This window comes from Mesocricetus auratus, unplaced genomic scaffold, assembly GCF_017639785.1.
Source record: "Mesocricetus auratus isolate SY011 unplaced genomic scaffold, BCM_Maur_2.0 Super-Scaffold_100046, whole genome shotgun sequence".
In the NCBI taxonomy this organism is placed as follows: domain Eukaryota; kingdom Metazoa; phylum Chordata; class Mammalia; order Rodentia; family Cricetidae; genus Mesocricetus; species Mesocricetus auratus.
In genome coordinates, this window is record NW_024429223.1 from 1,691,081 (window position 1) to 1,715,543 (window position 24,463).

The window sequence follows — 24,463 nt, forward strand, 5'->3', positions numbered from 1 at the left end:
TACTCAGGAGGCTCAAGTACGAGGATCATGAGTTTGAAGCCAATCTGAGCAACATGAGACACTGTCTGAATGAGACAACAAACACTGTCCCCATTTTCTGCTTCCCGAGTTCATGCAGAGCATTGTCTGCCACTGTCACCTGGGGTAGGGTCAAGACACCCAGGCCAGGAGGACACAGCCTGTGTCCAAGTAGAGGGTAGATATGGACATGTGATCAGAAGAGAAATATGTGGGAAAGGAGGCATGACTGCCTCACTATTTTGTTTTTTGAGATAAGGTCTATTGCCCAGGCTGCCCTGGAACTCACTCTATAACCCAGGCTGATGTCATGGAAATCTCCCTGCCTTAGTCTCCCAAGTTCTGGGGTTTCTAGGAATGAGCCGTCATCCGCGCTTTCTCTGTTCTTTAGTACCCATATTACTGAATCAAATTTGAGGCCTGACATTTTTATCCCTACTAACAGGATTGGCCAATGACAATAAAAGGAACACGTGTGAGGTGCTCAGTGCACACAGACTGGATCCAAAACCAAAGTTTTCTATAAATACTGTATTACTGTAACGCAAAACCCAGCTCAATGTAACAATGTCATCAAGGCAATACAAATATCGATTCTATTTAAATATTACAATCACGCCAGGCGTTGGCGGCGCACGCCTTGAATCCCAGCACTCGGGAGGCAGAGGCAGGCGGATCTCTGTGAGTTCGAGGCCAGCCTGGTCTACAGAGTGAGTTCCAGGACAGCCTCCAAAACAATACAGAGAGACCCTGTCTCAAAAAACCAAAATAAATAAATACATAAATAAATATTACAATCAGACTATTACAATATGCCAGCAGTGGTTTCTTTATGGAAGATGTCCTCTTTTGTCTGCCCCGCCCTTTTTTTCGTTTGGAGACATGATGTCACTGTGTAGCCCAGGCTGGTCTCCTGCCCGTCCTCCCACTTCAGCCTCCCAAGAGCTGTGATTATAGGTATCACACCTCCTTTTGTCGCTGTACTGAGTCCACTCCCCAAGCCAAGCTGAACAGAATTCAATTTACAACAACTCTGTTAGGGCAAACAATCTTCCCAGGAGCACGCGTTCCCCCCAAACAAGGCTCCCAAACTCTCCATAGTATTTACATGTGTTCACACCGATGAGAGGAACTCTGAGCTGTTTACTCAAGTCAGGCATATCCCATGTATGCCAGAGCAGAGAGACAGCTGGTGAATTTGTTCCCTTCTTCCCTTAAACCAGGTCATGAGGGTAAGTAAGGGGAAAAACTACTTGCATTCAGCATACCCAAGAACAGAATATAGCCGGGAGCTGAACCCGGTTCACAGAGACCTGTGGTAGCACACCTTTTGTGGAATGGGTGACAAAGGAACGAAGCTAGCCACCAGAAACCACAGGCACCTCCGCATCTTTCCAACCCCTTCTTTGGTCTGACTGTGGGGCTAAACTCTCCCTAAATCCTCAACCTCCTCATGGGGGCTGCTTCAAGACGACTGCCCAATATCAGTATTCACCTAAACCCAAGCAGAGGACCTCATGTTGGCCTTGTTGGCCTTCGTCTCTCCCTGTGGGCTGAAGATTCCCAGGGCATCTAGGAAGTGCCCACTCGGGTACTGAGAGAACCCCCACACATGAACCCACTCACACATCCCTAGACTATTATCTGGGAATTCAGAGTTTACTGGACCAAATGACGCTAAGTCCACATGGCCCTCAACTGTCCACTCATGAGAGTGGACCGTTTGTGAACACACAATCACACTTGAGAGCCTGTGGTGACTGCAGATGGGTGTGCAAGTTAGCGTATGAGACCGACGTATACTATATATACTCATACAGCGCCGGGCGGGGGTGGCGCACACCTTTAACCCCAGCATTTGGGAGGCAGAAGCAGGAGGATCTCTGAGCTGGAGGCCACCCTGGTCTCTCACATTGCTCTGAAACCCATGCCTACACGGGTTAATATGTTCATCATCTTTACAATCCCTTTAGCCCTCTTCCGACTGAATACGCACACATGTATACGTTTCCTTATGATTTTCGAGAGCAAACAGACCATGGAAGCCCAGTCACGGGACTGTCTTCCAGGCCTACATCCTGAGTGTACCCTGAGAACTTTAGCAACCAAGTGAAATGAGGTGTCAACACACCGCCCCACCAAGGCTAAAACAGAAAGCATCAGTGAGCCAGGAGTGGGAACGCATGCATAAAATCCCATCACCCCAGAAGCTGAGGCAGGAAGGTCATAAGATTGGGGGGCCTGACTAAGTCCATAGCAAGCCCCTGTCTCAAAAAACCAAAATAGAAGACCACCAGTAAAGATGACTCCCTACAGCACAGAGGACCTCACATAGCCTGCGCCGACCCGCCCCCCTTTCCGACCACCACGCCAGCCCAACTGCTGTGCCTGCTCCGTGCAAGTACTAATTCCTATTGGGCATCGGGCTTGGCTGGGGTTTGGAGGCTTCCTCCCCAGAACCTCCATCCTGGTCACACGTCCAACCTGCAGGACCCAACGCTGAAAAATGCTCTCGAGCACGTCCTTCAACCCGATGTCGGGGAAAACAACCGTACACGTAGCCTGGGAACTGACAGTTTCCAGTGGATTTTCAGCCTCATCCACACTGGCTCCAGTCCGAGCTGGGTCCGAAGACCCCAGGAGACTCCCCGACCCCACCCACGCCCGGTGCACACCGGCGAACCACAAGCCTCTCCCTGCAGTTGCCAGAGCCAGCGGCTCCCCTGTTTTTCCCCCTTCAGCACAGGCTGGTCTCAGGGACCGTGGATAAAAAACCAGAGGGCACGCTTGCCTCACCTTCTGCCCAACCTGGACCCCAAAGCGACCGACCGGGAGACGCGACCTAAAGCCATTTCGGGTGCTCACAACGTCCCTCGAGGACGCCCCCACCCCCCCAGCCCTAGCATTCTCTGGGCTAGACCCGATATCAAAGGCAAAAGGAAGAAAATCCACATCACTCACCAGTTCGGTCTCCTCCCACATCAACCTCCACCCGCTCTGACGGCACAGAGTGGCCGTTAGCTCAACGCAAAGCCCGGAGCTCGAGGCCATCAGCCTCCCTCCCTCCCTCCCTCCCGAGCGCTTGATCCCGAGGCACACGCTGACTGGCTGTCGCTCCGACCCTGTTCTTTCCTGATTGGTGCCAGCTGGGCGCTGACCAGCCAGCGAAGCCCCTGGCTTCTCCCTGCAGCCGATTGGCCGCGGAACTCGGGGCCTCGAGTCTGATTGGCCCGCGGGGTGTGAGCGAGCAGCAAGGCGGGAAGCTGAGATGTCATGTGCCGTCAACCAGCCGACAGCGTTGGCTGGCTACTGGCTTTGCCCTTGCCTGCCCTCTCCGATGACCTTTCTTCTGTCACTGCCAGTGGCCTCGGAGGCCCCAGCAACGCGGACTCAAGGAAAACACCTTTCCTTTCCACGCCTTGCTACTCCAAAGCCGAACCCACTCTCTGAAAACTCAAGCTTTGTCTCAGCCCGCTCTTGTGGGAATTCACAATGTCCGGGGAAGATGTAAGCTAACAACACAACCAGTCTGTGTCTCGGTAACTGCAAACTCCAAACAAGTATATCCAGACTTGGAAGAGCGGAGGGAAAAAAATTATCTTCTGCAGCAAACGAGGAGAGCACAGGAATCATTTGGGAGGATGAGGAATTTATTAGGGAGGCTACACATTTGGGTATATTCCTGCACAGACAGGCCTAGTTTGTACCATAAACATTTATCTGAAAATAAAGGAAAGGAACAATAACTTAAAAGAACAAAAGACTTGGGGCTGTAGAGATGGCTCAGAGGTTAAGAGCACTGGCTGCTCTTCCAGAGGACCTGAGTTCAATTCCCAGCAACCACATGGCGGCTCACAACTGTCTGTAACTCCAGTTCCAGGAGATTCTGACATCTTCACACCAATGAACATAAAATAAAGTTTAAAAAAGAAGAACAAAAGACTTATTTTCACCCTGGACACAGATCTCCAGATCTCTACGAGCTTGGTCTACATTGCACGTGCCAGGCCACGCAGAGCTACATAATAGGAAGACTCTGTCCCCACCTCTCTCCCTCTCTCTCTCCCTCTCTCCCTCTCTCTCTCTCTCTCTCTCTCTCTCTCTCTCTCTCTCACACACACACACACACACACACACACACACACACACACACACTCCACACCACACTGGAGTTGGAATTAAGGGCAGTTATGAACCGCCTGATGTGGGCGCTGGAGAACCACGTCCTGCTGAGCCAGCAGGAGAATGTATTGCAGCGCCCAGGATCGACTACTGCCTGGATCTCCGCCAAGGAGGCACCTTGCACAAACCAGTTCTGGCTGGGCCCCGCCTGCGGTGGTGCTGCTGGTTGGCGGCTCCTGGTACGCAACCAATGAGACACGAGGGCGCTCTCGAAGAGGCAGGCCTTGATGTGCCGCTGCCTCTCCTAATTGGTCCTGAGGTTGCTTTCGCTGTGGATTGACCGGGAGGCGGGAGGCTTGCAGCCCGCAGCGCTCAACCCCCTCCCCCTCCACGCTACCCCTTCCCTGGCTAGGCTCACCGCCTTTAACGAGGCCTACAGAAGAAATGCTGCGAGGAGGGGTCATGGGGATGGGCGAGATGAGTATCCGGGAAACGGCAGCACGTGGAGGAGCCTGGCTCAGTACCCACAGCTGTAAGGTTGGAAGGCAGCGCTCGCTGTGGCTTTAGCAACGCTTGATCCAGCCCTTTCCACCGATCGCCTTGTGCATGCACATCGGCCAGGGCAGAGGATGTGTGCTGTATCGCGCTCACCCTCCGGAGATCAGAGAGGTGAAACCCATTCATTGTCTCACGTCACCCAAGTCCAGTCACTGTTCCCGTGGAAGCTGCATCGGGTGGAGTGGAGAACGGTGGAGCTTGCCTGTCATCCCGCACTTGGGAATCTGAGGCAGAGGCCAGTCTGAGCTGCGTATCCAGATCCTATCCCCGAGAAAAAGAGAGACAAGTTAACAAAACACTGCATTATGATTGAACAGAGTTGAACTTGCAGATGGGTAATAGAGTCTGGTGTGGTCAGCATAGTCACGTGGTCTGATTCGCCTTCCCTACAAATGGGGGTTTATGATTTTTTTTCCTGCTCTAATATCTACTATGACCTATCTCTTGCTTTTTGGTGGGGGGGGGCTGGGGTTCGAGGCAGGGTTTCTCTGACTTTGGAGGCTGTCCTGGAACTAGCTCTTGTAGACCAGGCTGGCCTCGAACTCACAGAGTTCTGCCTGCCTCTGCCTCCCGAGTGCTGGGACTAAAGACGTGCGCCACCAACGCCCAGCCTGTCTCTTGCTTTTTAAATATACTTGTATTAGTTCCTCGAGAATTTCATACATGTGTATTTTAACCATGCCCCCACCCCTCACCCATCCCCACCTCCCAATCCCACCCCTCCGTCCTAGGAGGATGTCAGGGGTCCTTGCTCTCCTGACTTCTTCCCTTTAGACAAGGTCTCTCGCTGCTTCTGGAACTAGACTCCCAGCCAGCAAGTCCCAGCAATCTTTCTGTCTCACCCTCCTGTGTCAACCCCATAGCCTTAGCCTACCAACACTGGTTTTTTGTTTTTGTTTTTTAATAAAGGGCTCTTGGGATTTGAACTCTGGTCCTCCTGCTTGTGAAACATTCACTATTACAAATGAGCGGATCTCCCAAGTCCCAGGGTTTAGGTTTGGATTCTAGACTTGGATCTAGTCCTGAAGAGTTGGCATAATCAGATCCTGTCTCAGAAAGAGGGAGAAAGACTTATTTCTCACCGGGCAATGGTGGCACACGCCTTTAGTCGCAGCACTCAGGAGGCAGAGGCAGGCGGAACTCTGTCAGTTCGAGACCAGCCTGATCTACAAGAGCTAGTTCCAGGACAGCCTCCAAAGCCACGGAGAAACCTGTCTTAAAGAATTAAAAAAAAAAAAAAAGACTTATTTCTCCCTGGATGCTTAAAGAAGGGACAGGAAGTATGTATTCTTTGGTTCCCAGCTGGTGGTGCTGTCAGGGCGTAATGGGATCATGAAAGCACTGACTTCATTAATGGATTAATCAGTTGATGAATTCATGGATGAATGGGCTATTAGGCACTGGGGCCCGGATACAGGAAGTGGGTCACTGGAGGTGTGTCTTGTAGGTCCTCTCCTTTTACTTGATCAAACTCAGGATGTTAGAGTCTCTCTCTCTCTCCCTCCCTCCCTCCCTCCCTCCCTCCCTCCCTCCCTCCCTCCCTCCCTCCCTCTCTCTCTCTCTCTCTCTCTCTCTCTCTCTCTCTCTCTCTCTCTCGTGTGCTTTCTGGCTTTTGTTTTGTTTTGTTGAGAGAGTTTCTCTGTGGCTTGGGAGTCTGTCCTGGAACTCGCTCTTGTAGGACAAGCTAGTCTCGAACTCACAGAGATCCTCCTGCCTCTGCCTCCTTGATGTGATGATGGTTTGAATAAGATCTTCCTGGGCAGGGTGGCACAAGCCTTTAATCCCAGCACTCAGGAGAGGCATAAGTAGGCAGCTCAGAGATCTCTGTGAGTTCAAGGCCAGCCTGGTCTGCAAATGGAGTTCCAGGACAGTCAGAGAGCTGTTACACAAAGAATCCCTGTCTTGAAAAAAAAAAAGAAAGAAAGGAGCCATAGCCCCAATAAAGTCTGTCTTCCAGCCTTGGTCACAGTATTTTAATCACAGCAACAGAGAAATAATGAACACACATGGCAAGCTCCTCTACCCACTGAGCCATCCTACTGGCCCACGCCTCCCTTCTGTTTTTGTGACGCTGAGGGTCCAACCCAGGGCTTTGCACATGCTGGGCAAGTGTTATAGGATGATGAACTACATCCCCTAGACCCAAACTGATTTTCAGACTTGAGGTCACCTGTTTTAGCCTCCCAAGTGCTGAGTTACCAACACCAACACCACACCTGGCTTTGAACGTAAGTTTTATAAAGGGAGAAACGGGTCTGATTTATATTCTCTTGGAATATTTGAGACAGCGTCCATGTAGCCCTGGCTGTCCTGGAATTCGCTATGTAGATCAAGCTGGCCTTGAACTCACAGAGATCCACCTGCCTCTAAAGGCACTCATCCCTCCCACCCAACTTTTTTTTTTTTTTTGATATGCTGGTCTCTATGTAGCCCAAGGTGGCTTCAAACTCCATATGTAGCCCAGGCTGGCCTTGGCCCCCTGATCCTCCTACCTCTCTGTCTGTCTCCCAGATCCTACATTAAAGGAGTGTGCCACCACAGCTGGCCAGTTGTTACTTTTCAACTCTCCTCGCAATAATGTGAACGTGCATGCACTCCTGAGTGAGTATCCTGGACAGGTTCGCGGCAGTGGACCGGGTTGGATAAAGGGATGCAAATTTTACATTTAAATGAAAAACAGCAGCAAACTTACTTTCACGGTTGAAGCAGAATTGTTTTGTGCCCTGCTTGGTTGCTGTGTACCATCACTCTTTCTGCTCTGTGGGGCAGGAAAGAGAGATAAGCATGGGCAGGTGGCAAGGGACCAAGCCACATGGACCCCTCCACATCAGGTGAGGAAGCCGACCATGTGCTGGGGGCACCAGGGAGCCGGAGGTAGTTAGCGGACCGAGACAGTCTTGAAAGGGCTGGGGGACTGCAGGAGGAACAGACACCAGATGGCTGCCTCTCTCTCTCCCAGGATACCTGTTCTGACCTGGCCCACGCCTCTCTGCTCCCCTCTTACCCGAAGGCACTGGCCTCTGGGCGAGAGGCCAGGAAGGAGAAACCTGTCCCGCCAGCCCAGGCTGGCTCCGTCAAGCTGCTGTCAGTCCAGCTGAGCTACTCTGAGGGTGCCACGGGACAGAAGCATGCAGGGAGGGTGGTGGCACCCCTGGGACAGAAATGGGGGTCTGCCTGCCTGACGCGGTCTTCCGGAGGCCAGGCTCACCCCATGGCTCCCCCGAACGCCTAGCAAGGGCTGGCCTGTCTGACTGCTTAGGGCAGGTTCAGGCACGCCCAGCAGAGTAGCTCTACTCTCTCCGTGCACCCTGCACGGCACAGCAGCAGCAGCAGCATATTTATTTGACCTTTTAAGACTTAGGGAGCTGGAGAGACGGCTCAGCGGTTAAGAGCACTGACTGTTCTTCCAGAGGACCCGGGTTCAATTCCCAGCACCCACGAGGTAGCTCACAACTGTCTGTAACTACAGTTCTATGAGACACAACATCTTATTAAAAATAAGTAGCTAAAAAAATATATAGGTGGCATTAGACAGATGGCGGTGGTGGCCCATGCCTTTATCCCCATCACTCAGGAGGCAGAGGCAGGAGGATCTCTGAGTTCCAGGCCAGACTGGTCTACAGAGTGTCAGGACAGCCAGGGGTTACACAGAGAAACCCTGTTTCAAAAAATCAAAAACTAAGCCGGGCGTTGGTAGCGCTAGCCTTTAATCCCAGCACTCAGGAGGCAGAGGCAGGCAGATCTCTATGAGTTCGAGGCCAGCCTGGTCTACAAGAGCGAGTTCCAGGACAGCCTCCAAAGCCACAGAGAAACCCTGTCTCGAAAAACAAAAACAAAAAAAACAAAAACTGAATAAAATGTAAAGAATAGAAAACCAAAACAACAACAAAAACCCAATAGGGTTCTGTGTTATGAGACATGACTGTTGTAACCATAGAAGACACGGGGAGGCTCAGGCAGTTGGGTGGGGCTGGGAGGATGCCTCTCCCCGAGAATCCCAGCCACACGCTAAGGCACAGTGAGCTTGCTCAGGAGGGCACCTGCTTCCCAGCAGAGAGCAGCGCGCAGTGCCCCATTTCCTTGATGTGGCTACAGGTTAGACAGACACGTGCCTAGAGAGGGAGACACGTTCCTGCTTGGGACTACAGGGAAACCAGTTCAACCAGCCAGCTAGCCGGGCCTCTTCTGTGTATTAAAATCTGGAGTACATCCTGTCTCTGTGGGGGTTTGAAAACTCTGATTTGAAGCTAGCCCCTGTGATGCGCGTCTGGAATTTCAGCACTCCGGAGGCAGAGGCAGGGCGACACTGTGGAGGAAGGACTCAGAGGCTGAAGAGGACCTAAGCTCAGATCTCGGATTTCCACAGCTGGCAACCCCAGCGGCGGCGGAGCAGGCAGAGATGTGAGGATTGTTGGATTCTCTGGCCAGAAAAATCTAGCCTGAAGGAAATGTTGGGCTCAAGGTTCAGTGAGAAAGCAGGTGACTTCCTCTGGCCTCTCCTCTGAGTGCGCACGCGCACACACACACACACACACAGAGACAGAGAGAGACAGAGAGAGAGAGAGAGGAGAGCGTGGACTACACAATGAGACTATATCTCAAAAAAGAAAGAAAGGACAGGAAATGTCAAATGTCAAAGCATTAAGTCTGATGTTCGCAGAGGAAGCCGGTTTCTGGAAACCGAGGCCATCCAGACATGCCTGCAGCCAGCCATGTTGAATCCATGGCGTGAACCAATAAATCACATAGGATGCATCACCAATGACAGCTGGATTTCACCACTTCCCTGCGGAAGTCTTATGCACTCGCCCTAGTCCCCAAAAGAGAACAAACTCAGGCTGGGTGGAGTGTTGCATGCTGGGATACCAGCATTCTAGAGGTGGAGGCAGGAAGGGGAGGTGATTGTGGGTCACACCTGTAATCTTCTCATGAGGGGAGGCGGATGCCGCGGGATCACCTTGGCTTCCAGGCTAGCCCAGGACACGTATAAATTCCATCACCTTGGCTTCCAGGCTAGCCCAGGACACTTATAAGTTCCATCACCTTGGCTTCCAGGCTAGCCCAGGACAAGTATAAGTTCCATCACCTTGGCTTCCAGGCTAGCCCAGGACACGTATAAATTCCATCACCTTGGCTTCCAGGCTAGCCCAGGACACGTATAAATTCCATCACCTTGGCTTCCAGGCTAGCCCAGGACATGTATAAATTCCAAAGACTGTCTGGGCTTCCGATCAAAGCCCCCATCTCCAACAACACAGAAAACAGTCTCGTGCTTATTCAGCCAGCCGGTATTTATTGGACATGTGGCCCATGCTCAGACACACGCTGGCTGGTGATCTGGGTGGTGATGGGAGCCCCAATGACCATGGCAGAGTACGTCCCTCCTCCTACAGCAATCTGGGCCTACTGGAGCTTACACAAACCACTGAGCAACCACGGCTACAGAGAGGCGCATGCTGGGTCGTCAGGAAGAGCGGAAGGGCCTCGGGGGACAGGACGTTTGCCAGGTCAGCAGAGCCAAACGGGACCAACGGGGTCCAGGCACACAAATCCAGGTCTGGGGCACAGCTAGGGTCCAAGGCAGCTCCTACAGCTACAAAGGGACTTTGGGATCGCGAGAAGGGAAGACGGAGGGAGGTGGGCAGGGGTGGGCTGTGACCGAGGCACGCGGGGATGGGGCGGGGGCGGGGTGGGGAGGGGGTTGAGGAACTCCGGGTGCAGCCGCCGCCAGGCAGGGGCTTCAGGCAGAGGTGTGCGTGCGTGCGCGCGCGGCTTCCCCTTCATCCTCAGAGAGTGGTGTAGAAGTACATGGCGATCAGCATCACCGGGAGCTGGGTGGGCAAGCGATGAGCCTGGGTGCCCCAGCCCCCAAGCCCGCTCGTCTCCCCCAAGACCACGCCCGCACCCCTGCACGCCCGCAGCTCCCTCCTCCACAGCCCACGGGTGTCCCTTCTCTCACTGTCCACATCAAGATGGCGAAGCCAAACCACGATATGCCCCACGTGTAGCTGTCGATGGCGTGACCGATGTGCTCGAAGCAACCCTGGGGAGAGGGACAGTCGAGGCTTGGGGACGTGCCACGGGAGGATGGCGGGTGACGGAAAGTCACCACGTGCCCTGACAGGCGTCCCTTTCTCCCCTTTGCCTTGTTGTTCCCATCTGTGCAATGGGGTTGTGGCCGTGCGTGCCTCCTGGAAAGCGATACTGAACCCAGTCCCCAAGGCAGCAGCTGCCGCTCTGATTGACAGCTGTCAGTCTGGGCTTGCTTGTGTTCTGCCTGGCTCTCTGGGCTACCCACAAACCCCAAAGCGTTTAAAATCCAGCTTTGTTTCTCATGCACTCCTGATACCTGCTCACTAGAGACAAGGCTGACACCAGGGTCGCCTTCCCGGACCCGTTACAGCCACGATGTAGTTGAGAGCAAAGGGCCAGAGTATGTGACCCTGTCAAGGGCAACCAGGCCCGGGGTTAGCTCTGCTCCCTGTTGCCGGAACACGGACGCAGTTCTGGCTCTCTGAGCCCCGCTTTCCAGCCTGCTAAGCGGCAGTCTGGAGAAGTGACACGGGGACTCTGAGGTGACACTCGGGAGAATATACGGGGGACGTTGGCTTGAGAACGGGTTGTCCTAGTCTGTCCCTGGAGACACGGGTTCCCCAGGACATCTCCCCTCCAAACCTGATGTAAGACTCGCAGCGAGCCGCACAAATGGAGCAGGGTCTAGCGTTAACCCACCCGCCTCCTGCCTCTTCCTGGCCGCCCTGCTCTCCCCCTCACAGAGATGAACCTCTTCCTCTGTTGACTACGATGTCAGCTTTCCCTCCTGTGGCTGTGACTAAGATAAAACACCAGAGCAGTTGGAAACGCCTGGCACCGGGGATGCCCCGCCCCACGTCTGTCCTTATTGCTCTTAGTGCTACTGCAGTAACAACAGCGGCGTTTCTCATTTCCTTAGTTTTTTTTTTGTTTGTTTTTTGTTTTTAATTGTTTTTTTGAAACAGGGTTTCTCTGTATTGTTTTGGAGGCTGTCCTGCGGCCACACTCAGGGGTTATTATTTTTGGAGACAGGATCTTTGTTATATCTCCCAGGCTAGCCTCAAACTGGCAGTGGTCCTCCACAGCTGAGATTACTGATGTGCACCACCACAATCACTTCAGCTGTTATTTTTTTAAAAGATTTTATTTATTTATTATGACTACAACATCTTGCGCCGGGCGTTGGTGGCTCACGCCTTTAATCCCAGCACTCGGGAGGCAGAGGTAGGCGGATCTCTGTGAGTTCAAGGCCAGCCTGGTCTACAGAGCGAGTTCCAGGACAGTCTCCAAAACAATACAGAGAAACCCTGCCTCGAAAAACCAAAAAAAAAAAAAAAAAAAAAAAAAAAAAAGACTACAACATCTTGCTTCATGTATGTCTGCACACCAGAAGAGGGCGCCAGATCTCATTACAGATGGTTGTGAGCCACCACGTGGTTGCTGGGAATTGAACTCAGGACCTCTGGAAGAGCAGTCAGTGCTCTTAACCTCTGAGCCATCTCTCCAGCCTTCAGCTGTTATTTTTTAATATTAGTAGTGAGTGCTGGGTATTGAACCCAAGGCCTCTTACATGCTTAAGAAAGCATTGTATCACTAAGCCACGCCCCTCAGCCCCTCACTGGGGGATTCTAGGCAGGGGCTCTGCCACTGAGCCACACCCCAAGCCCCTCACTGGGGATTCTAGGCAGGGGCTCTACCACTGAGCCACACCCCAGCTCCTCACTGGGGGATTCTAGGCAGGGGCTCTGCCACTGAGCCACACCCCAAGCCCCTCACTGGGGGATTCTAGGCAGGGGCTCTGCCACTGAGCCACACCCCAAGCCCCTCACTGGGGGATTCTAGGCAGGGGCTCTATCACTGAACCCTGTCATTGGCCTTCTTTTTACTTCTGAGGCAGGGGCTCTTGAAGTGGCTCAGGCTGGTCATGCAGGACCAGCCTGCCTCAACTCACTAAGTACACAGGCGTGAATGCAAGGCCTAGCTCCAGCAACTGATAACATTCCTGTTGCTGCGCTCATTCCCAGACAACCAGCTGCAGCCGTCGGGTCTGAATGAGACTGTGGGCGTGCATCCCGCCGACTGGTACCAAGAAAGAGCTGGGAGAACCAGGGAGAAGGGAAAGAAAGGAAAGGCCAGGGAGGAGAGGCTGGAAGACGGACGGACGGAGAGACAGACAGTAGAAGCGGGAAAGGGAGAAACGGAGCAGATGGACAGACAGATGACCCCGGCAGAGGGACACACCTTGGTAAACAGGTAGTCCACGTGGCCCACTCGGCAGCCTTCTTCGTTGACGGGGATGAAGTTCCCTGTCCGACGGCAGCACAGGGGGGGCCAGGGGAATTCCACTTCTGGGGTGGCTGCCCGGAAGGCTGATGTGTAATTCACCCAGTCCATCGGGCCAGATGTACCACAGCATTCTTGCTGTAGAAAGAGCCAGGGTTAGACAGGGCTGGGGCTGACGTCACAGTCAAAGAGAGGAAGGTTGACTTTTGGCACAGCTGGGTCCTATTTGCCAGAGTCCTGGACTCTGTGTGTGTGTGTGTGAGAGAGAAAGACAGACAGACAGAGAGAGAGAGAGAGAGACAGAGAGACAGAGAGAGAGAGAGAGACAGAGAGAGAGAGAGAGAGAGAGAGACAGAGAGAGAGAGAGAGAGAGACAGAGAGAGAGAGAGAGACAGAGAGAGACAGAGAGAGACAGAGAGAGACAGAGAGAGAGAGACAGAGAGAGAGACAGAGAGACAGAGAGACAGAGAGAGAGAGAGAGAGAGAGAGAGGTGTGTATAAGGCTGATAGATTTGGTCTAAACCTACACTCGTTTTTAAAAAAATTCCTCTGTGCTAATAAAATGTCATTAAAAACTAGATGTTAAAAATATCTGATGCTCGCCGGGCGTTGGTGGCACACGCCTTTAATCCCAGCACTCGGGAGGCAGAGGCAGGCGGATCTCTGTGAGTTCGAGGCCAGCCTGGTCTACAGAGTGAGTTCCAGAACAGCCTCCAAAGCTACAGAGAAACCCTGTCTCGAAAAAAAACCAAAAAGAAAAAAAGAAAAGTTCAGCACTAGCCTGAACTTCAGGAAACTGTTGTTTTTATTTGTTTGTTTGTTTTATGAGACAGGGTTTTTCTGTGTAGCCCTGGTTGTCCTAGAACCCATTCTGTAGACCAGGCTGGCCTAGAACTCAAAATATCTACCTACTGGGATTAAGGTAGGTGCCACCTGCTCGGTTGGAGCCTCTGGCTTGCCTTGCACATTCCAGGCAGCCTCATTTGTCTCTCTGTCTCTCCAAACCCTGCCTACTCATATAGTCTCGAGCATAGAACAGGCATCAAAAAGCCCAGGTCTGCATTCTTGGCGACTGCTGCAGCTTCTTCCCGATGCCACCCAAGTCCCTCCCTAAGCACCCAGTTTTTGATCATGCTCAGCCCAAACCCACCCTGTGGCGAACACGTCATCACCCCTCACCTACAATCTATAAAACCTCCCTGCCTTAGCTAGGGCGTGTGACTTCTCTGGCCTTGACCTCAGAGGCCAGTGAACCTGCCCAAGTTGCTTTGCCCTCAATATACCTGTTTTTATAATTTTCCAATTCGGCTTGATCTGGCTTACTGCATCAGCCCAGATACTTATTACTGGAGGACATAAAACCTACTGCCACCATTCTGGGCTTAGATTCTGTCTTAAATGATAAGCAGGGCTGAAGAAAAGGCTCAGTGGTTAAGAGCACAGGCTGCTCTTGCAGAGGAACTGGATTCAGCTCCCATTGCCCATATTAAGGGGCTCACGACCACCTGTGACTCCAATTCAGGGGATATGATGCCCTCTTTTTTTGCTTTTCTTTCTTCAAGACAGGGTTTCTCTGTAGACCAACCTGGCCTCAGACTCACAAAGATCCACCTGCCTCAGCCTCCTGAGAGCTGGGGTTAAAGGCGTGCGCCACCACCACCAGGCATGATGCCCTCTTCTGGCCATTGAGGGCACTGCATACACAGACAGCCTGCAAAACACTCACTCATACACCTAAAATGGAAAAAATAAAATTTTTTTTCTAATTTTGGTGTGTCTCTGTGGTTTGCATGTTTTTGCATGCGTGGGGTTTGCACATATGTGTGCATGCATGTGGAGGTCTGAAGCCGATGGAAAGACATCCTTGGATGACTCTTTAATACCATTTATTGAGGCAGTATACGGCAACCAGACCCAGAGCTTACCAATAGCCCGCTAGCCAGCTTGCTCTGGGTGTCCCCTCCCTCCACCTTCTGAGGTTAGAATTACATTCTCAGCTCGCTTTTATCTGGGTTTCAGGATCTCTGAACTCTGATCTTATTTGTAGAACAAACACCTAACCACTGAGCCATTTCCCTAACCCTCAATTCATAAATACCACATATTATTTATTTATGCCATATGGCACTCAGCATGGTGGAAGTGACCTGCCTGGATCACTATGTAGCTTGGGCTACATACTGAATTAAAGGGTAGCCTGGGTAACTTATGGTGACCCTATCTCAAAAAAATTAAAAGAAAAAAAAAGGGGCTGGGAGGCAGGGTAACAGATGGCTAAGTGGTAGAGCCTTTGCCTGGACTGTGTGGAGTCCTTGGGTTCAGTCAGCCCCCAGCAGCACACACACACACATGCACACATGAACGCACGCGCGCGCACACACAACACACACACACATATGCAGGCATGCAGGCACACGCGCACGCACACACACACACACACACACACACACACACGCATGCACACGTGCACACACAGTGCTTTATATGATGCCAAATGAAAGTCTTGGGAGGCATAAACAGAAGGTCAAGGTCAGCCTGGCTCACAAGCAAAAACTCATTATCGCCACCATCACTACAATAGAAGGAGACTCTGTCAGTGTTATTTGCAGGCAGCCCTGACGCTTACCCACCTGGTGACCCTGGAAGGGAAGCTTCTTTTTTCTGGGTCTGTTGTCTACCAAACCATGGGGACCAGAGGCTCCCCTATCCCACCTGGGCCCCCTGAGTGGATGTCTTCTAACCCTTCACTCTGCCATCACCGGGAGATGACCACAGAGCCCGACCCACCTCAATCATGACCCGGTCCCAGAGGCGGGTCAGCTCCTGGCCCTGGTCGCTGTCTGCACTGTAGAAGGTCAGCATTTGCTTGGTGATCAGGGACGGGTTGGACACCATCTGAGGAGGAGGGACGGGGAAGAGCAGGAGCTGGCTGGCTAGGGCTGGAGGCACACCTCACCCACCCCTCCACTCCCCACCCCCCACCTCCACCCCCCCCACGGGGTTCTGGCGCTCCCCCCCCCCCCCCTCACATAGTCACGGTGGGTGTAGGAGGTGATGCAGGAGGCACACTCGAAGATGTAGACTATGAGCATCAGCAGCAGGTACTGCAGAGAGACCAAGGGCAGCCATGGCAGAGAGGCCGGAGGAAGGCCATGCCTAGGTGCCTTGGGTCAAAGGGCCACAACAGCTTGTTGTTGTTGTTGTTGTTGTTGTTGGTTGGTTGGTTGGTTTTGAGCAGGGTCTCAAGATTTGGACCTCCCTAGTTAACCTGTAAATCCCTATGTACAGAGCTGGTTTCAAATTCGCAGAAATCTGCCTCACTCCCTCTTGCCAACATGAGATGGGACTAAGGGTGTGCCCCAAGCAGAACTTTGGTTCAGTGGGAGAGTGCTACCTTTCTGTAACGCACGTGCGCACACGCACACACGCGCACACACACACACACACACACACACACACACACACACGCACACACTAAACAAACAGAGGAACTAATTTGGAAAAACTTCTGTGTGAGGTGGAAGATTGAAAACCTGAGACAAATCTGGTCAGTGGTGGCGCACGCCTTTAATCCCAGTGCTCGGGAGCCGGATCTCTAAGTTGGAGTCTAGCCTGGTCTACAGAGCAAGTTCTAGGACAGTCACAGCTACACAGAGAAACCTTGTCTTTGAAAACAAAAGACAAGAAAAAAAGCAAAATTTAAAAAGGGGAAAAAGACAAGCCAAATATATATATTGGAGGCTGTCCTGGAACTCACTCTGTAGACCAGGCTGGCCTTGAACTCACAGAGATCCGCCTGCGGCTGCCTCCCGAGTGCTGGGATTAAACGTATGCGCCACCACCGCCTGGTACCAAATATGTTTTTTAAAAAGTAGTTAGGGGCCAGGCATGGTGGTGCATGCCTATTTAATCCCTGCACTTGAGAGGCAGAGGCAGGAGGATTTCTGTGAGTTTGAGGCCAGCCTGGTCAGCACAGCAAGCTCCGGAACAGTCAGGGACTACATAGAGAGACCCCGTCTCAATAGAAATAGCAAACAGAAACAGTAGTTAGGTTGGCGTCGGGCTTTGATTAAACCTCTGTGTCAGACAGCTGACTGTGTGATTGGAGGGTGGAGGAGAACCGGAGGGCGACTGGGTGTGGTTCCGGCTCAGCACTTAGGCGCGAGCCAGCAGGCGTCTGTGAGAAGTAGCTTGGTCTACACAGTGAGCTCCAGGCCTGCTCCAGCTACATAGGGAGACCCTGCATCAAGAAGGGGATGGGGGAGGCCGGGCGTTGGTGGCGCATGCCTTTAATCCCAGCACTCGGGAGGCAGAGGCGGGCGGATCTCTGTGAGTTCGAGGCCAGCCTGGTCTACAGAGCGAGTTCCAGGACAGCCTCCAAAGCCACAGAGAAACCTTGTCTCGAAAATCCAAAAAACAAACAAAAGAGGGGGATGGGGGGACAGAAAGAGGAGCAAGGGAGTGCTGAGGAAGTCCTTCTATGAGTAGCTGCATCTTATTCACACAGGATAAAGCCAGCTGTTCCCCTCCCAATCCCTACCCTGTGCTGTTTTCTGACCGCTAGATGGACTGCTGCCCCCTCCACCCTACACAGGCCCCCTTCATGCCCCAGATCAAGGGCTTGTTTAGTTGTGCTCGGTGCCTGTCTCTCAGTAAACACTCGTTGGCTATGTAAGTGATGATCCTGGGAGCCTAAGACGGAGACACCTGCTCTCCCCAACGCCAGGGAGGTGGTGGCTTCCCTCTCGGAGCTTGTAAATGGGCTTCAAGGCACAGTTTTGTATGACTTCTGGGAAGACCGAGAAAGCTCGTGGCCTGAACTGCTTGCTGTAAGGCCAAGGGCAAGGAAATGCGGCAGCGATTAAACTCTGGGCTTCCTGGGTGGGTGTGGCGGTTCATTTCGAAGCAGGCGCGGTTTTCATCGTAAATTCAAGGTGAACCGAAGCATAGTGAGACCCTTGTCTTAAAATGAAGCAAAAAGACCGAGCGTGGGCTTGTGTGTGATGCGAAGGCACACAGCCATAACCCAAGCACCTGCGCGGCTGAGACAGGAAGATCGTGAGCATGAGGGCCGCTGGGATTACACAGGGAGACTTTGTCTTAAAGAGGTGGCTTAGCGGAAGCCATGTGCCACCCTTGCAGGGACTTGAGTTCAGTTCCCAGCACCCCTACCAGCGTCCCACAGCCTCCTGTAACTCTCTCTTCTGGTTTCCTTGGACATCTGAGCAAGTGTGCACGTGCACATGCTAATAAAAATACAGGAACTCATGCCGGGCATTGGTGGGGGACACCTTTAAGCCCAGCACTCAAGAGGCAGAGGCAGGCGGATCTCTGTGAGTTTGAGGCCAGCCTGGTCTACAGAGCGAGTTCCAGGACAGCCTCCAAAACAATACAGAGAAACCCTGTCTCGAAAAACAAAAAAATAAAAATAAAAATACAGGAACTCTTGGGGCTGGAGAGATGGCTCAGTGGTTAAGAGCACCGGCTGCTCTTCCAGAGGACCTGAGTTCAATTCCCAGCAACCACACGATGGCTCGCAACCATCTGTAATGGGATCTGGTGCCCTCTTCTGGCCTGCAGGTGTACATGCGTAACACTCATACATAAATATATATATCTTAAACAAAAACTGGCATGGAGTCAAGGGCTGACTTGTTGGAGTTGGGCTGTGTGGCCCTGCATGGGTGACTTCCTCTCTTTGAACCGGTTCCAACTTTCTGTCAAATAGTGTAGAGGTCATAGGCCATGTGACATACATGAACTAATCTGTATGAAGTGCTGAACTCAGGGCCCAGGTTGGCATGCTTGCTAAATGATAGCTGTGTTATCACATTTCGTTTTATTGCCACAACTCAGGACCACAGAGACCAAAAGGTTGGCTTTCAATTCCCATTATTCTATTGGGAATACATATATAAATGTATACTATATGAAGATATTTCTATACATAAGTATTTATTGATATCACCCCTGCACCCCACTTTCCTCTGTACAATGGGGGTGACAGCTGAAACTAGGTTACGGGGCCAGGCATGGAGAATAGAATGAGAGGTGCTTGTGAGGTCTTGCACGAGTCACACTCATGCCCCTGCTGTCACCATGCCCCGTGATGGCCAGCGCCACCCCCTCCCCATCCTGGGATCTCACCGTGAGGATCATGGACCGACGGCGGCAGAGTGCGGCGCCTACACCAAAGCTGGCCACCACGAAGAAGGAGAAGCCGCAGAAGATGGCGATCCAGGCTCCCGCGAAGACGTCGTCCTTGCCTGAGACGCCCATCAGCGGGTATACACGGTACTGGTCAGCCGTCACCCACACCGTCTCGGCAAACAGGGCCAGGCCGGACAACTGGGCAGGGAGGGTTTGGAAAGTGTGCCTCGGGCCAGCTGTTGGGGTGTGAGTCTCCAAAATGCGCTTGGGCCTGCCTGGATGGGAGGCCAGCCCACATCTTTATGAGCAGAGATGGGGAGAAGCCAAAAGGAAGGTATGGTCCAGCCGGACGGAGCCCCAGCCCCAAAGACAAAAGCAGGCAGGCAAGGGGAGCACAAAGGAGTCGTCCTGCTGGCCCGCCATGCTTAGCGGTGCCGTTCTGAGGACGGGGTTTTGCTACAGGGGTGCTGTCCCGGGTAAGGCCAGAGCCAGCTCTCTGTGGCACCATGGTAAGGGGAGGGGAGGCCACGGGTCCAGATGCCTGGAGCCTGGCATCCTATGGTCTCATATGGAGCAGCCACGGGAGCTGCTGAAGGACACACAGCATGATGAGCTGCACTGGAACAGGAAAATGGGCTGGTCCGTTTCTGTTTGCTTAAAGAAATATCAAAAAGCCGGGTGGTGGTGGCGCACGCCCTTAATCCCAGCACTCGGGAGGAGGCAGAGGCAGGCGGATCTCTGTGAGTTCGAGGCCAGCCTGGTCTACAGAGCGAGTTCCAGGACAGCCTCCAAAATGCTACAGAGAAACCCTGTCTCGAAACCCTCCCCCCCCAAAAGAAGAAATATCAGAAACACTGAGGTGTCTCTCAGTTGGGAGAGGGCTTATCTAGTGTTCAGAAAGTCCTAAGCCAGCCTCATAGAAACTGGGCTGACTGGTGCACACCTGTAAGCCCAGTAGAGGCAGAGGGAGCCCAAGTTCAAGGCTATCCTTAGCTACATAAGGATTCTGAGGCAAGGCTAGACCTTGTCTCAAAAATAACAAAAGAGAAGCAAAAGGTCTGGTCACTACAGGGTTGTCATGGAGACAAAAGGATTAAAGCCCTGTAAAGCCATGGTGGCACAGGCCTTTAATGCCAGCACCTGGGGTTTGAGCAGAGAGCAGAGGCAGGTGGGCATTTAAGCCCTGCTACATGGAGAAACCCAGTCTCAAAAAAAAACAAAAAAAAAAAAAAAGAAAAGGAAGAAGGAGAAAAAGGAGGAGAGAGAAGAGGAGGACAAGGAAGACAACTTCTCTGTGGAAAGGTGTTTGGTCATTGTTTTGGTTTACTTAGACAAGGGCTCATGACACAGGTCAGGTTGGCCAGGATTCACTGTGTAGCCCAGGGTAGCCTATTTCAGCTGCCTCAGTGCTAGAGGTGTATGATCTTAGGCTGAGATATTCTGTGAGTATTTTTTTTCCAGGACAGGGTTTCTCTGTGGCTTTGGAGGCTGTCCTAGAACTAGCTTCTGTAGACCAGGCTGGCCTCGAACTCACAGAGATCCGCCTGCCTCAGCCTCCCGAGTGCTGGGATTAAAGGCGTGCGCCACCAACGCCCGGCCTCTCTGTAAGTATTTTTGATGGTGATAAAAGCTAACACTTTTTTGCTTGTTTGTTTGGAGACAGGGTTCCTCTATGTAACAGTACTGGCTGTCTTGGAACTCACTCTATAGACCGGGCTGACTTTGCACTCACAGAGATCCACTTGCCTCTGCCTCTCCAATGCTGGGTTAAAGGCGTGCGCCGCCACCACCACCACCACCACCACCACCACCGGACAGAAGCTGACTGATTACTGTGCACAGAGTGTGTGATAATCACTATTGTTGCCAGCTGTAGTATCCTATCGCTAAAGGCCATTAGATTCTATTCTAAAAACAGCAGCCTTGGAAACCGCTCTATCCTCAGACACCCTTGTGTTTCCTGCAGGTGGGAAAGCTGGGCTTCACAGAGGTGACAGTGATGATGGCCTCGGCCCCCGCAACTACCAGAGCTGGGATATGAACCCAAACCTGCCAGGCCAAGGCAATGCAGAAGCACCACATATTTTTCCTTTTTTGAGAGCCAACATCAAGGGGTTGAAGAGGTGGCCGGAAGTTAAGAGAGTGATTACTGCTCTTCCCAAGGACTGAGTCTGGTTCCCAAAACTCACATCAGGTGGTTCACAACCACCTAACTCAAGCTCCAGGGAAACCCAATGCCCCTTCTGACCCCTAAGGACATCTGCACTCACCTGCACCCACAGACACATATATACACATCTGTCTGTGTGTCTGTCTGTCTGTCTATCTATGTACCTACCTACCTACCTATCTATCTATCTATCTATCTATCTATCTATCTATGCATCTACCTATCTATCTATCTTGAGATGGGATCTCTCTGTGTAACCCTGGCTAGCATAGATACTCATATGTAGACCAGGCTAGCCTTGAACTCACAGAGATCTTTCTGCCTTTCCTCTCCAGTGCTAGGATTAAAGACATGGGACACTGCAATGGCTGTGTGCACATACTTTAAACATGAAATATTGGGGCAAATAGGGACTACATTAGGAAAATTTGGGGAAAGGGGCACTGAATATGACTGAAACATATTGTATGAAACTCTCAAATAACCAATAAAAAAAAATCGTGGCTATGCATGGTGGTGAATGCCTCTAATCCCGGAGGTAAGCAGATCTGTGTCTTCAAGGCCAGCCTGGTCTACATAGAAATACACTTAAAAATAAAAGGGACAGTCACCTCTGGATGTGGCACACATCTTTAATGCCAGCGCTTGGGAGGCAGAGGCAGTGGATCTCTAGGAGTTAGAGGCCAGCCGGGTCTACTCAGCAAGGTCTCGGCCAGGCAGGATTACATAGTGAGACCCTGTCTCAAAATACTGAAAGCAGTCACTTTGTGATAACAGCTCCAGTATGTTTAAAAATACTTATTATTTATTGTGTGGGGGTGGGCATAAGCAGGAGGGCAATGGTGGAGGAGGCCAGAAGGCAGTCTGTGGGAGTCGTCGATTTCTCCTCCCATTAGGTGGGTCCCAGGGATTGAACTCCGGTCCTCAGGCTTAGCCACGGCTACCTTTATCTATTGACTCATTCAAAGCAGCATGGTTTTTGTCTGCTTGCTTTAAAACAGAAAAATTTTTTGTTTTGATTTTTTCGGTTTTTTTCGAGACAGGGTTTCTCTGTATTGTTTTGGAGGCTGTCCTGGAACTCACTCTTGTAGACCAGGCTGGCCTCGAACTCAGAGATCCACCTGCCTCTGCCTCCTGAGTGCTGGGATTGGAAAGGCGTGCGCTACCACCGCCCAGCTTAAAATAGAAAACTTAATCTAAATTTCCTTTGTATTTCTATACTCAGTGTGAGCAGATCTGGAACTGGCTGCCCCCAACAAGTGCCTGAGTTGCTGGGAGGGAGGAGGGGGAGGGGAAGAAACCTGTTCTTCCTCGTGTTACTGGTTTGTCTTTTGTCTTGTGACTGAGTCTTGCTGTGTAGCCCTGGCTGTCCTGGAACTCCCTGTGTAGACCAAGCTGGCCTTGACTTTACAGTGCTCCCCCACCTCCACCTGCTACATCAAGAATGTGGGCCACCACACCCGGCCAAACTGATTTGTTGTAAAGATTCGGTTTCCTGCAGCCCAGGCTGGCCTTCAGAGCTCTATGTAGGGCCTTGAACTCTCTCCTGCTGCACCCCCAAGTGCTAGGATCACTGGTGTGCACTTGAGCTCTTCCTCCCTCTCTCCCTCCCCCCCACACTCCCCCACTCCCATGCTCCCCAGAACCGGGGCCTCACCAGAATGATGATGTTGCCTAAAACCAGCAACCCCACCACCACAGGAGACCCCTTCTCTCCCTCTGTTGCTGCAGAAGCCATCTTCCTGCTGGGGACAAAGAAGCAGGGGTGAGACTGGACAGAAGTTGGGAGGGGGGCCCAGCAGACCCCCCTCCCCTTCCCTCCATACTCCATCCATCCCTCGGGATGCTCACCTGCTGCAGAGCTCAGGCGCGTGGATACCCATGTGCCCAGCGCCCACCGCCTGGCGGCGAGCCTTCTACAGACTTAAGAGAGCTAGGCTCCCACAGGGCACTGGTTGCCTTTCAGCTCCCCCGCCCCCCTGACCCGTCAATTCCCAGAACCCCCTCCTCACCTCTGCAGAAGCCTCTCTGGCCAGCCCTACCCACAGCAGCTCCCTATATACGCCCAAACCCCTCCTCGATCTGTTCTCCAAGGAGGAGGGGACGGGTTCAGCAGGCCGGCCGACCGTGATGGGAACGGAGATTTTTATGAGCTCTCTGACACTGGAGTGGTTTACAGACCTGAAATTCAGGACTGTGCTCATGACTGGCCACTGGGGCAAGGGGATGTATGTACCCAGGGCCTCCAGTTCCCAGGCTGCAGAGATGCAGGAGGGGGACAAGGGCATGGTGTCGCCGTCCCCTTCCCTAGGGGCAGCATGGGTTTCCGTGGGAGCAGGGTTCAGATCCACGACAGATCCTCCTGGGAATCCTGGACCAGAAGACTGCCTTCTGCAGCTCTCTGAGGCCTGGAACCCAGAGAGAGGAGCCGAGAGGGGCACCCCACCCCACCCCCACGAGAGGAGCACGGAGCAGGGCGGTGGCGGCAGGCACTGGAGGGGAAAGGCAACCTGTTAGGGCTGCAGCAGCAGGAAATACATCGCGAAGCGGTTTGAGGCTGGTGTGCGTCTATGAAGCGGGAGGAAGGATTCCAGTGCTGGAAGGAAGGGGACATATGGAATGGGCTTGGTGGTACTAAAGCTCCTTTCCCCGGGACGCACGTGCACGCACACGCTCACGCGCACGCACTTTGGGCTGAAGAACTGAAGGGATCTGAATTCAAGCCGGACGGAATAGTGCACACCTGTAATCGTAATCCCAGTCGTGGTGGGGAGATGTAGGCAAGGAGGATTACGGGTTCAAGACCATCCTGAGCTTCATAGCCCGAGGGGTGGGGGGGAAAGGACAGAGTGGGGGACAGAGTGGAGGGGGAGGAGAAGACAAAAAAAAGGAAAGGGGAGGGGAAGGAAATGAAATAGATCGAGGCTTAAACCCTGCTATCCCCTAGAGCCCCGCGACTACGCGCACATCTGCACTGTGCATGACTGTGCCTGGGTCCCGGTTCCCAGGTGGCAGCCTGCGAGAAAGCTTGGGAGAGGTTCGAGGCTGCCCGCCCGCCCGCGGTCCTTCCGACAGCACCCCCTGGTGGTCGCTTGAAGCAAGGACCCTCCCTGCCTCAGAATTTCTCCA

The 24,463-nt window shown here is 52.6% G+C and overlaps 1 protein-coding gene and 1 long non-coding RNA gene across 2 annotated transcripts; both read right to left on the reverse strand.

Annotated features, from left to right (window-relative positions):
* Positions 1-4,148: 4,148 nt before the first annotated feature.
* On the reverse strand, positions 4,149-7,843 carry LOC121136000. The gene is made up of 3 exons (XR_005873113.1): positions 7,703-7,843; positions 7,391-7,456; positions 4,149-4,959 (listed from the first exon to the last, which is right to left on the reverse strand). It is a non-coding gene; the product is annotated as an uncharacterized LOC121136000 (long non-coding RNA).
* A 2,125-nt stretch (positions 7,844-9,968) lies between these two features.
* Positions 9,969-23,072, reverse strand: Upk1a (uroplakin 1A). The gene is made up of 7 exons (XM_005081805.4): positions 22,992-23,072; positions 19,162-19,362; positions 16,044-16,118; positions 15,802-15,909; positions 12,973-13,152; positions 10,658-10,741; positions 9,969-10,529 (listed from the first exon to the last, which is right to left on the reverse strand). The coding sequence occupies exons 1-7, from the start codon at positions 23,070-23,072 to the stop codon at positions 10,485-10,487; spliced, it is 774 nt and encodes a 257-aa protein (XP_005081862.1). The 3' UTR covers positions 9,969-10,484.
* Positions 23,073-24,463: the final 1,391 nt, after the last annotated feature.

Excerpts from the sequence above, each read along its gene's own strand:
- Upk1a (XM_005081805.4), bottom strand. The coding sequence starts at position 23,072 with ATGGCTTCTGCAGCAACAGAGGGAGAGAAGGGGTCTCCTGTGGTGGTG. Across the intron at positions 19,363-22,991 it reads TAGGCAACATCATCATTCTG|TTGTCCGGCCTGGCCCTGTT; the intron begins GTGAGGCCCCGG and ends CTCCCTGCCCAG. Across the intron at positions 13,153-15,801 it reads GGGACCGGGTCATGATTGAG|CAAGAATGCTGTGGTACATC; the intron begins GTGGGTCGGGCT and ends CTCTTTCTACAG.